Genomic DNA, 14697 nt, shown 5'->3' with positions numbered 1-14697 from the left:
GTTCAGTTAGGTAAGTGCCTGGTGCTAAGGACATGCTCTCAAGTAGGCTGCCTGGTCTCCAAGCACTGCTACAGAAGAGCCTGAGTCCCCTCTAGGTTCTGTGTCAGCCTTGCCCCCCTGTAGAGATGCTCTCAGTTCCCTAGGGCATCTCAGGTGCCACCAGAGTCCTGTGCTCAGGCAGCTGCATTGAACTCCTGGTGGTCTTTGATCAGGGCCAGGCAAAAAGCAGAACTTATTGCTGTGTTCCGGCCTCTTGCAGACTTGCTGCACAAAAGTGGTCAAATCTTATTCCTTCTCAGAGCCACTGGCAAGGTGTCTAGGAATCAGTTTAAGCCAATCTATGGAACTTTTTCTGAAACTGTTGTAACACTCAGCAAAAGAAAGTGGTCACACATCTAATACACAGATCAGTTGCTACCATTTAAAAAGTCAACATATGCCAGGAGGGACTGTACAGACTATGTCCTTCTCTTCTGCTCAGCCCCCATGCAAAATGAAGATTGGTCCAGTGACTCCTGAGGTGCTGATGTTGTTGGCTTCTGTTCTTTCGTGGTCTTGCATGCAAGTATGTACACGTTAATACAGCCTTTGGAAAACCGAGGCTTTAAAGGGCCTGTTGTTCTAGTGGAGAAAGGGTTCTCCTTTTGCTTGCCAAAGCAGACAAGTAACTCCCACAACCTTATTTCTGTGCTTTAGCAGGGGAGCATTCATGGAAAGAAAAGTGTGCACAAAGCTGTTCTAGCAGCTCAGTAATACGACACAGGAATGAAACAAGCTGTGCTTACATTAGCCTGCAGTCTGGGCTATGTGGAAAGAGCTATATACAAAAGTGTAAAAACGAAAACCATATGCACCTTTTTACACATTTTTCCAGAACCCCTCAGACAGCACTTACATGCCGTGTTATTAAGGCAGAATTTTGCTGTTCTGAAAACGAGTGAACAGAAAAACACAGAGACAGAAATAACAGAAAGAAAGAAATAACAGGAAGGAAGGAAGGAAGGAAGGAAGGAAGGAAGGAAGGAAGGAAGGAAGGAAGGAAGGAAGGAAGGAAGGAAGGAAGGAAGGAAGGAAGGAAGGAAGGAAGGAAAGAGAGAAAGAGAAAAAGAGAGAGAGAGAGAGAAAGAAAAGAAAGAAAGAAAGAAAGAAAGAAAGAAAGAAAGAAAGAAAGAAAGAAAGAAAGAAAGAAAGAAAGAAAGAAAGAAAGAAAGAAAGGCTTTAACTTCAGTATTAAATAAACCTTTCCTTGAACCTAAAAGTAAAGTAATTACCCCAATAAATAAACCTGTTGTATGAGCTCTGTCAGATCAAGAGAACTTGCCTGCCAGCACACAGGACACAGACATGCAAGTTCAATGCTACCAGTCCATGTAAGTACAGATGTAGGCAAAGCTTTTCAAAAAGACAAATCTACCTTCGTTTTTCTACCACTTTAAAGCATGATCAAAACCAGACAAAACCTGGAACATTAAAGACATTCAGATGTCTGACTTCTACTGATACGAATACTTACTGGCATCCAAGTGGTCTTTAGAAGCATGGCCTAACTTCTTTTGTACAACAATACAAATGAAAGTATCTGTTTGTTTTTCTATTTTTCCCACCCAAATAATCACTTGTAATTGTAAGACCTATTGAAAGAGGAGTGTACATATAGAAATCAAAATTTTTAAAAAAAGAAAGGTTTAAATCTAACATTAAATACATTATTGCATCTCTGCTTTAAAACTAAGCTAGCTTTACACATTTTAATTTTCTACTGCTAGCTTTTATTCACAGATCATGAATGAAGAGATACACTCTATACAAAAAGAGCAGCCGTGGAAGTTTTCACAGCCAAGCATCTGACCTTTACAGGCTTCTTATTATTTAATTATGTTTGAGACGTGTCCCTAATTTCCTCTTTATTTGAGATGCCTTACATCTTCAATAGAAAAATCCTGAAATAATAATTTTGCCTGCCATTATGACTTGGGAAGCAGGGTTATTATGGAAGAATTCTTTCAGACACTTGCAGAGAGAAAAAAAGGTCATTACAAGTAACATCTAGATTTGAAACAATTGGTCTGACTTCCTGTTTCTTGGAAGCACTGTAGATCAAAGCAGCAGCAGGCAGAAAGCTGCAGTTAACATTTAGAGAGCAGTGTACCATAGGATCACGTACAAACATTACTGACTGAAGCTGAAAGGGATTTAAGAACCAGGAGGAATGTTTGATCTGTTAGGAGTTGTCTGAAAAGGCAGACAGATAAACTCCAACACTGGAACATGCTCACCCTCTTGGCTCACTTCACTGTGAAATGAGGCTGTTCGTCAGCTTTGAGGAAAAATGTGAAAAGATTAAGGGAGCACTGATAAAGCTGCTGTTGACTTCCAGGTGCTAAAGTTTTAAGGGCTGTGTCACTATCCATCCCAAACCATCATCACTGTTTTATGGAGAATAGCAAACAAACTCTGGATATGAAGAGTGCAAAGAAAGTTTCACCTCTGCACAGCCCTCTTTCCATTTCCAGATCCAGGCTCAGCCCATGCTTGCTTTTTATTAAGCCCTATAAAGAGAACAGACTAGACTTACACATGGGTGGGATGCAAGTGAAATCTCACCAAGCACACTACTACACCTGCTTGGAGTGGGGAATTCTTGCAGCTCACAAAGCTCAGGCAGAGGGAGTTCACCCCCCATTTCTGTCTTTCCTTGTGATACCGTAGCTATCAGACTGGGCTGGATTTGGCTAGGATGGAGAGGGCAATCTCCAGTCTTCTTGCCATCCTTCTGTATGGACTAGTTCAATTCTCACAGAGGACCTCACACTCTGTGGCCAGCTGGACATTTAGTGGAAGACACTTTGCAGTGCTGCACCATAACCTGAACCTACTCTGAGGATAAGTATTTTCAGTCAAGCAGACCTGTCAACAGAATGTCATTCATGAGATCAAATACACAAAGAAAGAAAAACGTAACACAGCCTGGCAGGGACTCATAAATGCATTTTTTGCCTTCTACATGAATTGAGTGACTGTATATTTTCTAAATACTACCTGACTGCGACCTATGAGCTTTGCCTTACTCAGAGAAACTAAGTAAGAGCTGAAAGTAGGAAAAAAAGCATCAAAAAAAGGGGTGGCAGCAACAAAAGAGTAATCAAAAAAAGCACCGACCATCTGACAGAGTTTCTGCCAAGCAAAGACTTGTAGGGGGGCACACAGAGCCAAAGTCAAAAACTATCTGCAGAGCATGCAAAGCTCTACTGTTATTTTGTAGGAGAGAGATCAATAACATCAAAAATTAAGTGATTTTCCTTCCTGGCACAGTTCTCATATGCTGCTATATTCCTTTTTCTGTGCAGAGCAAAAGAAGAGTTGTGAGTGTGGGAAGGAATGGGTTTCTAACTACTTATCCACACAGGGTTACCACAAGGTGGAAGTGCTCCAGATCTCTCTCTGAAACAGAAGGGTTAAGATGACCACACTCATGTAATAGGGGAGAACTGAGTGCTTCCACGAAGCAGCTGGAGTCTCATTAACAGTTGAGGAGTTCGGATTCAGCAAAGTACTTGCTGAACTTTCAGTCTCTTTTGCTTAAGGAGAAGTTCAGAAAAGGGTATTTGGGACATTAAAACTACTTTTCCTCAGTTAGAGTCCTGAAGATCTAATAGTACATGGGGGACTTTTAATTCAAGTAACAGAGGCATTAAGGAGCTAAAAGGAAAGTGCAAGCCAGAACAGATCACAGATCACACTCCATGTTACTCTCCACAGATCCTGACTCCTCAATATTTACATGAAACCAATTTAGATTTTGCCAGACATTAGCAAAGCAAGTGCAAATAACATGAATGGCTTTGAGACTCTAAGTGGATCACGATTCTGTATCCTCTCTGAAGTGGAAATTGCTAGAGTTTAAGTTAGCGTACACATAAACAGCAAAAGAAAGGGAAGCAAATATGAGCTACTCAGACTCATCCTTTCCCCCTTGCTAAGAACAAGCTGAACACAAAGGCACTTTCACACAGTGCTAAGGAAGTCATTCTTGTCACCTCTCACACAAGGAGGGTCCCCAGTCCCATGCTTGTCTCTGTGCCCTGCAATTTCTCCTCTGTAAGCTCAATCCTACTGTGAAGTGTTCCTCTGCTGTGTGAACTGCTGTCCTAGGGACTGCATGGGGTAGGTGACATTCTGGGCTATTGCAGGAAGGGCATGTGCTTCTTGGTGGATATTGCCAAGTGCTGTATGTGCTGGCAGCCCCTTCTAAATAGCACTGGAGCTCCTCTTGCACTTCAATGGAGGAAACTAGTAACAGTAGGGTATTTTTACAGATGGTAGAGAGGGCAGAAGGAATGGTCCTTTCCTAAACTTTAGCCTTGTCTCAGGCAGAAGATAGGAGTGAGATGAAATGCTGCATCCTATCCTGGGTGCTCTACATGTGTTTCCTGTCCCTTGCTGGGTGCCATGCTGGTAAACAGCAATGCTCTCCTCTCACAGACAACTGATTTTGCTTTTCCTTTTGATTTCTCAGTGGCCCTGCACAGCTGATCCTGCCTGAACTCAGCAGTAACAGTTTGCTGGAACACACTTTGACTCCATAGATGCTGTTTTCAGGATCTTGGATGTTTCTTGCTTCTATTGAGGAGACTTTTGGCCAAAATCTCTGTATCAGATGTGCTGATTCCAGCTTATTCCTCAGCCTACTATTTTGCTTCACTTAGACATGATTGCTCAAAATAAATTACCACTATCAGTCAGATAGTGGCAGATTGTGAATCCAAAAGATACTTCTCAAAGAAGTGTTTCTATTAGGAATTTCGGAAAGTGTTACCAAAGTAATTTCTAAAAAGGTTAATTTATTATGGAGAGACCTTGATTGTCCATTCCTTTATAATGTAATGAATTGTAATTCAGAAGAATGGGATATAAAAACGCTATTAAAAGCTGAAAACTTTTCCAGAATAATCTTTTTCCCTCCACCTGAACTGCCTGTATTATTCGGTAGTATAAGCTCTGACAGGCATTACAAGGCTGTATTCTCGCCAGGTTTAGATTCAATGGCATGTAACAGGCACACATTTTGACACCACCTAACTCTTCTGGGATGATGACTCCACATCCTTTCAGAAAACAGGCTAAGTTGCCATCTCCTGCCCTCAAAACCCGTGCTAATGTTCCTGAGTGGATATAGTAATAGCTTTATCACATTCCAAAGCTGCATGATGGACAGCCTCACAATTTATGAAATTAACTGTGTGTTATCAAACTGGGAATACAGATGCTTTTTTCTATTTTTCTCCAGTTTTTACTAGAATAATGGAAGCCAAATCATTCCAGGCAAGCACTGCACAGTAATTGCAGTTGATACTGTCATACAGAGCCTGCAATGATTTGCTGGCTCTGAACAGCTCAGTCTGTTGAAACATAGCAGATAAGACTTGGAAAATCAGCACCCTTTCCATCCAACATGTTTATTGCTGAAGTAAAAGCTCTGGCCATTTATTTTGGTGAGTCCTCGCTCACAGGGGATGTTTGCCTGAGGCAATGACTGCACAGTTTGGCTTTATGAACTTATCATTATGATCACCATTATCAATTTTGTGCTTTTTACTACTATCTGTGATTATTAATTAATGCTTCATTCATTTTCCCAGCAGTTCTATCACCCTCACAGCATCTCTGGGGAAATGTCACTCTCCTCAGTTTTACACAGTAAGTAGCTGAAGCATGAGCCTAGGCTGGGGCAGAATTAGCACATCAATCAGAATTCAGGAGTTCCAGGCTGCTGGTCCTCTTCTCAGATCACTGGATCCTACTTCTTCCTGCATCACAGCTATACTTTTCAAACCCACTCTTACTGTAAGCCCTATGTTAGTGGAATTATAAAGGGAGATTTTTTAGGTGGTCTTGCCACAGAAATCAAATTAAATGCCAGCTTGCCTCTGACAGTCAACACAACTCCTTTGAAGGTTCCTCACCCCACACAGACAGATCTAAGGCTCCCATCACGGGTGATTTGATTTATTTGTTTGGTGTTGCAACTTTACACACTGGTTCACAAGCACTGTCAGATTGCCTTACCCTCTTTACTTGGGCAGTGAAAAAAATAACACTACAGTACCACAGTATTTATATACTTACAATCTAGCAACCATGTCTTGCCAGACTTCATGAATACACAAGAAGGCTCTGAAGCGTTAGAGTATATTTACACCACACACCTGACTGTTTTTTATAATTGAACAAGCTGTTGAAATCTAGATTGAGAAGAAAGGTATCGGCCTGTTACGGCTATTACAGGGTTTTTTATGGTACTTATACAAATGCTGCACTTTTCCAGACGAATTATAGCCAAGAAGACACATTTTCCTACCTAAAAATTTTACTTAAGTCTGTTTCAAAATGCATAGCTTGTACTTAAGCAGGTTTTTTTACACTACAGCTTTGTGTTGATATGCAGCTGCCAGTGGATAAAGTCATTCCCACCCATGTAGCAAAAGAAAACTTCCTTGTACTGAAACACAGAATGATTCAATGTCAGCAGATATTGAATATATCATGGGCTCCATACTGTGGACTGTTCTACTTATCATGCAGTCATGAAGGTACAGCAGAGCATAAAGAAAAAAACAGGATTGCCTTGATGACAGTCTGACATGTTTCCCACTCACACCACTCCCTGGCTGTTCAAAGGCAAATTAAGAATGCTTTTTTGTTTTTTTTCTTCTTGTTTTTCCCTATATTAGTGCAATGAGGCCAAGAGAAATGTCTGGCTAGAACACTTAAGCATCACTTTGAAAACAAGAACAAGTAGTGACAGAGCTTTAAACGTGTTTTCTGCTGTTAGAGCCTTACTGATTTTCTTCCTATGGTGGGAAATTTTGAACTGAAGACATTCTTAAACAAGGAAAAAAAGCTGCCTTCTGAAGAATATCTTAAGCTTCTGTGGTTGTTGTGAGTAAAAAATCAAATTACTAAAAGGAACTAAATGGAAGTAAATCCACATTCAATAGAGTAAGACTTCAATTTCATAAGCTAATATACAACTAATTCCAGTGCTGCTCAGCTGCAAACAAGACAGAACATCACATTTCCAGGTTTTAAATTTAACACAGAGTATTACAGCAGTTTCCACTTCTGCATTAGATAAACTTTACTGCTAAAATGGAATATTGGGATGTTAATGACTTTGCTTTAATAAGACCTAAACTTTTTAATTAACCTGCCAAGACAAATTACAGCCCATGGTTCTTAGGTAACTACTGCAGACAGCTGAGACTCAACACCAATGCCTCTGTGGGGAGAGGGATTAATGGCAGCTTTGGAATGAGTCTGCTTTTTTCTGCAAAGGAAAAAAGTCCACTAAACACTGTGGCTAGAAGAAACCTGACTGCTAGTTTTATGGAGTAATCTTTAAATTACAACCAAATGAATTTAGGTATAGGAACAGTTTCAGCAGGTCAATCAAATATAAAATTAAATATTATTGAATCAGAAACAGATTTTGATATTTAAAGGGTGGAAGAAGAGTACTCAGTGTGCTGTCAGGCACCCACTGGCAACATCCTTTCCTCCTTGGACAGTGACAAATCCATGCCTGTGAGCTGAACTGACAGGGCATTTTACTGCCAGAGAAGTTGAAAGACCTATTTAGTTAATTTGTTCTTAGGCAACCTCAGCTTCATTCTGTTAGCAAGGAGAAACAGAGATTCCTGTTACTGTGGTTGCTACTACCAAGTCTTACAGTGCTCTTTATTGGAGTTTTAACCTCAATACTCTGCCTGAACTCCAGCTTGAGTGATCTGGATGGTGTTCAATGGCAGGACTGTCTGCCACACAGAACTGTGGCATGGTGCTGCTGTCTCTTTTTCAATCATTCTCAATTCCAGAAAAAAGCCACTCAAACAACCAAAAAAATCAAACAAAACAAACAAAAGCCAACTAATTAAAGGCAAATCAAAGTAAGAAAAGAAAGCAAGGGTATTCCAGCTTGTAATCCATGTCTGGCACTGGGCACAACCTCGTTATGGTTATAGTTACTTAAAAGGCCTACAAAATACTTACTCAACATTTAGGGTCTAACAGTATTCAGCATGTTGCTAAATACAATCCCCCCCAAGCCTTCTCTCCAAAACCACACCAAGCCATTGTGCAATTTGAGTATGTGCTTTAATACCTAGCCTCAAGGCATATTTAGAAGTTTAGGAATAATAGAGGAAATCCTTACCAATAGCAGTAGTAAGAAAAGAAACCACTTCCGATTCCTTGCCATCATTGTAGAAGGCCAAATGCCATATTCCTGAATCCAAATACTGGATAAATCCTGTCTCATGGCTGGCCAAGGGCACAAAAGCTCTGTGCTGCCGCTGAGGTCCTTCCAAGCTTCTCGCCTCCTGTGTCAGCAGACGTCTTCCATCAAGGAGCTCGACAAAGTCAAACTGAAACATAAGAGGCAGTGATGTTTCTGTATATATCAGGAATCCACAAGCCTAGTCTCTTACTCTGGGTCTACAGAAGCATCATCAACAGGATTTTCTCTGGTAACACAAGTATTTTCCTGGACTACCTGCAAGTAACCATTTTGGAAATAGCTAGGATATGAATAATTATATGAATCATGAAATTATCTTTGTTTAGAAGGTGACTTGCAGCGTATCAGCCCTACTGAGGTGTTCCTATTCTGTAAAAACATAGGCAGGGAAGCATGAGACCATGCCTCAACTGCACTGTAAATATGACACTAAGCAGCTTATTTGTTATCTTCATTGTGTCTTGGCTAATATGGAAAATAAGACAGAAAAATATATCTAGCCCAACTGGGTTGTTTGCCAGAATTGCTAGTGGTCACCAAGGGAAAAGTAAGATATATTTTAAAGTGAACTCTAGTAGAGGTTTTGCAGAAGTATTTTGCTTAGACAACAAAGGTTTTATCTTAAAGCAATAGCAAAAGGGATTAAAAGATCATAGAAAATGAAGATGGGAAAGAAATAAATAATGTAGAAAAGTGCCATTTAAGGAGTGGCTCTAGGTATTTTCCTCAAAAGTATGCATTTACTTTTTGCAAGGGTAACTTCAACTGAACAACTGCTTTGCTTTTAATACTAGTGTGGCAACTACCTTTAGTTCCCTATTTAAATAACCTTCCTCTGATTTTCCACAATAATTGTATTTTGTCTGGTATTATATTAATGGGATGAGGCAGATACAAGGTTAGCAGACATCACAAATGTTAAGTGAACCATATCTAATCTGACTTTTATCATGTGTTAAGATGACCAGGACACCTCACAAGCAGAATCCAGCAGCTGAGGCACTATTCAGCTTTTCTATTCCTTGATTTTACTAGGTTTTGGCTCTCTCATCCAGCTGGTCAAACAAGCTTGTAATTTTTTTTTTTTTTTTTGCAGGAAGAAGAAAAACAGGCAGAAAGAAACACCACAACTTATTTCTGAACCCTAAATGTTGCTGCACAGAATGGCTGCTGAGTGTTAGCTGACTGTGGCAACAATATCTAGGCCACTAATCCTTTTCACTTTATTGTAGCAAAATTTGGGTGCTTGCTATTAAGTTGTCTGGTATGGTCTTCAAAGTCAACCAAGATAAGGACTTGATGACATGTTCTTTCCCATGCAGGAAAGTTAAAACAAGTTGAGCTACTAAGTTAAAAAAAGAAGTGTTTATTTCCAAAACATTTTAAGCAATAAACTATATATGACACAGCTCACATATGAAATGACAGAATCTGTCCCTAGATGAATAAAGTATTTTTAATTATTTATTTGCAGGAAATTAGTTTTGAACCTTGTTTAATTTTTATTTTCTTTTGGCTGTATTTTAGTACACAGATCTCAAATTTGGTGCTGAAGTGTCTTTTTGAGTATGTGGAAGTATGCACTCCTGAAAAGGTCATTCTTTTTGGGTGTCTGTCCAAGTAAGCTTTGCTAGAGAGAGAGTGTTTTTGTTTTGAAAAAATTATGATGTAAACATAAATTATAAAAGCATACAGTCTAATATCTAAAAATAGAAATTCTAAGCATGTGTAATTAAAAATGTACATTTCTGTTTCAACTGAAACAGAGTGCCCTGGGTGCATGAGGGCAAGCAGAGGGGCAGGCACTGATCTCTGTGGTGACAGTGACAGGACACGGGGAAACAGCATGAAGCTGAGTCAGGGGAGGTTTAGGCTGGATATAATGACAAGGTTTTTCACTCAGAGGGTGGCTGAACATTGGAACAGGCACCCCAGGGAAATGGCCATAGAAGTGTTTGGACAATGCTCTCAAGCTACATGGTGTGATTCTTGGGGTCTCCTGCACAAGGCCAGGAGTTGGACTCAATGATCCTCATGGGTCACTTCCAACTCAACATATTCTATGATTCCATGAAAACAACAGAATGATTTAAGAGGATACTGGTGAGTGGTTGGTTTGAATGACACTTTGTGACCCAGGTGTTTGTAGCCATTCTGAGCATGAGCTACTGCCTGGGCTGATGCCTCATCAGGTCTCAGTGTGACCATGCCTGACACAGCTGAGAAGGACAGTGACAGAGGACATCACAGTAGTGTCTGGGTGCTGGGAATGCCTCAACAGAGCTTGAGTCTGAGTAAGGAACAGGTAAACTGAAGAAGGTAAAACCAGTAAGAGGAAAACCTAAGTATTTTCATGTTTATTCTGGAGCATGTTGGAACAGGTTGACTTGATTTTTAAAATATAACTGAAGAAACCATGAAGAGGTAAAGTTCTCACCTCACCTCACCAAGTGCTGACATCTCCATGGCAGCTTGAATTAGTTTTCTAGAATAACTGGATTGCAAGTGAAGAGACACTCCTAGGATGCAACCTGCCTCACCATAGAGGGGACATCTCAGAAATGTCCTGTGGATTGTGTTTACAAGCATCCACTTCCTACTGTATACTAGATGTAGTTACTTAGAGCTCACTGAGATGAAAACAATTTCAAGGCACTCAGGTACAGTGAGCTGCTGTTGTTCCACTCCAGTGGGTTATGCTTACTTGGGGCTTCCTGCCAAAAGCAAAAAGTTTTTTTTTATAAATATTTGCAAGATGCTGCTGCAGATGTTGATGACTTTGCCAAGCTACTAGTTACTAGTTGTAAATATTAATTGAGCCACAAATGGATTGTGCTTTATAGCATTTTAATACGTTCAAAGATTTTTAATAGGCTATTAGATACTGCCAGCAATGAAATCAAAGATAAAATACCATGTTAATCAATTCAAAATGTACAAATGGAAAAATGCCCTCTGCAAGATGTGATGGCCTATCCCTAAAATTTATGATTTATTAAAATTTGGCCTAGGTTAAAATGAGTTTAAAAAAGTATTTGATATAGGAAGATTAAATCTAATAGACCATAACAAAATTGTTTAACTTATTATGATTTGTTGAGAAGAATGAGAAGAAATGCCTATTGTTAATAGTAAATTATTTTGGGCTTCTGCATGATCCATTTCTAAGACTACAAAAATTTGGAGTTTACATTTTCTCCCTACTTATTAGCGACCACAGCTGCTAGCAACCTTAAATAGAAAACAATCACCATAGCCAGAGAAAGTTTCCCAAAGAGAATTTGGAACAGTTTGTTATTTTAGTATGGATAGATATGACTTTGAACATTTTACTGGGTTTGCATGGCCAGGTTTTGGTAGTTGGACCTACAGGGGTGGCTTCTTTGAGAAGATGCTGGAAGTTTTCCCTGTGTCTGACAGAGCCAAAGCCAACCAAGACAGACCTGCAGCTGGCCAAGGCTGAGCCCATCAGTGATGGCAGCAATTGTCACCTCTGTGATACCAAATTTAAGAAGGAAAAAAAAAATATTGCACAGAAGTAACTGCAGCCAGAGAAGAGGGGAGTGATAAAATATGAGTGGACCAATTATGCAGCCAGCAAGGTCAGCGCAGAAGGAGGGGTGGGAGGTGCTCCAAGTGCTCCAGGTGAGATTGCCCTGCAGCCCATGGTGCAGACCATGGTGAGGGCAGCTGTGCCCCTGCAGCCCATGGAGCCCCAAAGGGAGCAGAGATGCACCTCCAGGAAGCCTGTGGAGGAGAGCCATGCAGGAGCAAGTGGATGCACACAAGAAAGGCTGTGACCCTGTCCAAAGCCTGTGCTGGAGCAGCCTCCTGGCAGGACCTGTGGCCCTATGGAAAATGGAGCCCCCACTAGAGCAGGTTGCTGGCAGGACTTGTGACCTTGTGGGAAACCCATGCTGCTCTTCAGTGACTGTACTCCGTGGAAAAAGTGAGATTTCTGTTTTAAATTTTATATTTTTTATTTAAACAATTGAAACTATCCATGTAATAACTTCTGTTCCATAACAAAATTTAAGAATGATAACAAACAAGTAAAATGAACACAGACGTCTGATCTACAGTTAGTATTATGCAATCATGACTTGAGTTTTTATTCAACTAACACAGGATTTTTAAGTTATAAATGTATCTCCCTGTGAAAGGAGACTGATTAAAAAAAGGGCAGTAACAGCATTACTGTGGCACTGAATTATGATGTGCTGATCCTACTGACATATTTTAATTCTACAGAGGAGTAGGCAGAAGAAGTGCAGATTTATGACACCTCTCACAGAAATAAGCTGGAGGTGTGTTAATACGTTCAACACAGCATATTATCCAGAGAGATTGTAATAAACATATTTGTTTGCTCAAAAATGAAATAAAAGCAGGGTATTTATATAAATCGCTAATAATTTCAGCTAACAGTGGAGGGCAAGGGCAAGATACACTACCATAAACCTGCTAATTCAAGATAAACCTGCTAATTCTTTGCTAACTTGCTGATGCAAGTGGGAGTAAGATACTTTGCATTGCCAGTGTGTTATGCCCTAATGTATTAATTAATCTGGGTAAGAGCACCTTAGAAGCTGAAACAGAGAGAAAATAATGCATAAAATCCTTACTTAAAGAAATGGTTTTTCAGAGCTTTTCCCAGAAAGTGATTTTTTTACATGATTTTTGTCAAGGTGTGTTAAGAAAAGCTGTTTTCATTTTAGTCCTACAGAATAATAACTGTATCTTGATTTCTGCCTAAGTTGGTGGCTTTCTGTAAAACCTTGATTTTCTTTGCTTATATACTAATTACTTGTCCCTGACGAAGTAATTCGTATATAAGTCTAAGCTGACAGTCAGCACACATCATGTGAAGGGTTGGCTCATGGCATTTCAGCATGGAAGACAGAAGTGAATCTTGCTCCCCTAAGGGTGACCAACTGGGCTCTCACTGCTCTTACCATGAGACAAGAAAGGCAGTGGCTGAAAGAGAGACAGACCTGACATGCATGGAACTACTTAAGAGAAGTTTCCTTTGGATGCAGTTTGAGTGTGGTTGCCTTTGGGCAAAGCACTGGATGCAGAAGGTGGTATCTTCTGCTGCTTGGGAGCAACCAGCTGGTACTCTCACTGACCACCAGAATTTACTTGCCTTGTTGAACACAAAACCGTTCTCCTCCTCTGGTAATTTGCTGCCTTAGGCAACTGCCTGCTCTGCCCCTGCCTACAGCCCACCAGATCGATTTGTGTAAATTTTGCAATTGTCTCTTGATTGTCTTTCTCTGGTTAAATGACCTTTGGCATCTTGCAAGCATGCAACAAATTCTTGAAAGAGATAGAGGAGATAAAACAATACATCATACAAACCTCAGTTTAAGACAACATTTTAAAATTGAAATAAGACCTCATTACCTGTGTGTGTGATGGTGGGAGTCCTTTTCTGCCATAGATGCCAACCAGAGCAGCCTTTCCTAAAGACACATTGAATTTCAGATGCACTGGGTGGTCGATGAACACCTGAGATCTCCAAAAGGTACCAGGAGGGATCTTCTGTGTGGCTCGTCTGCCTACATCAATTTCTCCGGAGTCTATAAAACTGTCGTCTGGAAAGAAACTACTGGGCTTTCCTGCCAAAACACAGGAACAAAATTCTTGAATTAGTCTTAGATCCTGAAAGTAATCCAGTCATACTGGTATCTCTGACACTGATCTTGAGAAACAGTCTATTAGTGTTCTGAAGTCTTCAGAGTACTTTGTCTAGCCAATCCATATGATTATGGGAGGAAAACTGGCAGGATTATTTCTGGTTTCAGTAACTGTTTTGTTTGAAAACATGAGCAACCTGGAGAAAAATGGCCTTTTGTTTAAACTGTAACATCAGAGAGTGTGTAATTACAGTCCAAAGATAAGAATAAATCATCTGACATTAGATCCTAAATGAATATAAATATAGGAATGGAGAAGTCATCATTAAATTAGAAGAGAGAAGTGTAGCAAAAGTGAGACAGATGTGCCACAGAGTGGAATGGTGGTGTGGAGAACAGCAGCATGAACGATGCCTAAGTGGGGAAAGGAAAATGTTTCTCTATTAAATTAATTCTTGACAGTGGTAACGGTATTTGAAATATGTTGAACAGTCAAAAAAAAAGCTAAAGAAAAAAAAAGCTAAAGAAAACAAAGGAGATCATACCCTGCACTTGAGTAATATGTATTAAGAAACATGAGAGGTTTTAATTGGGTTTCAATATAATCTGTAAAGTGTGCTATTATTATCCATTTGCTTTCAGCAGACAAATGGAGGCATCTGTTTCTAAAACTACTAGGCTGGAGAGCCTAGGTATTCAAGTGGAATCAGTACATGCTGTAATGGCCAAGGGGGTCAGCAAGGAGCTTGGCACCCCTAGAAA

At 40.0% G+C, this 14697-nt stretch overlaps 1 protein-coding gene across 4 annotated transcripts in view; it reads right to left on the bottom strand.

Moving 5' to 3' along the window:
- Nucleotides 1-14697, bottom strand: part of TENM4 (teneurin transmembrane protein 4) — a 917609-nt gene that overhangs the window by 164872 nt on the left and 738040 nt on the right. For all 4 annotated transcript variants that reach the window (XM_085066138.1, XM_085066148.1, XM_085066158.1 and 1 more), the window contains 2 exons: nt 13703-13917; nt 8213-8423 (listed from right to left, as the gene is read on the bottom strand). In XM_085066138.1, coding sequence (XP_084922264.1) covers nt 8213-8423; nt 13703-13917 — 426 coding nt within the window. The remainder of the gene's footprint in view (nt 1-8212; nt 8424-13702; nt 13918-14697) is intronic.

This window comes from Lichenostomus cassidix, chromosome 1 (genome assembly GCF_008360975.1).
Source record: "Lichenostomus cassidix isolate B80296 chromosome 1, HeHo_3.0, whole genome shotgun sequence".
NCBI lineage: Eukaryota > Metazoa > Chordata > Aves > Passeriformes > Meliphagidae > Lichenostomus > Lichenostomus cassidix.
Note: the sequence above shows the minus strand (reverse complement) of the source record. Positions and strands in the feature narration are given on the sequence as shown.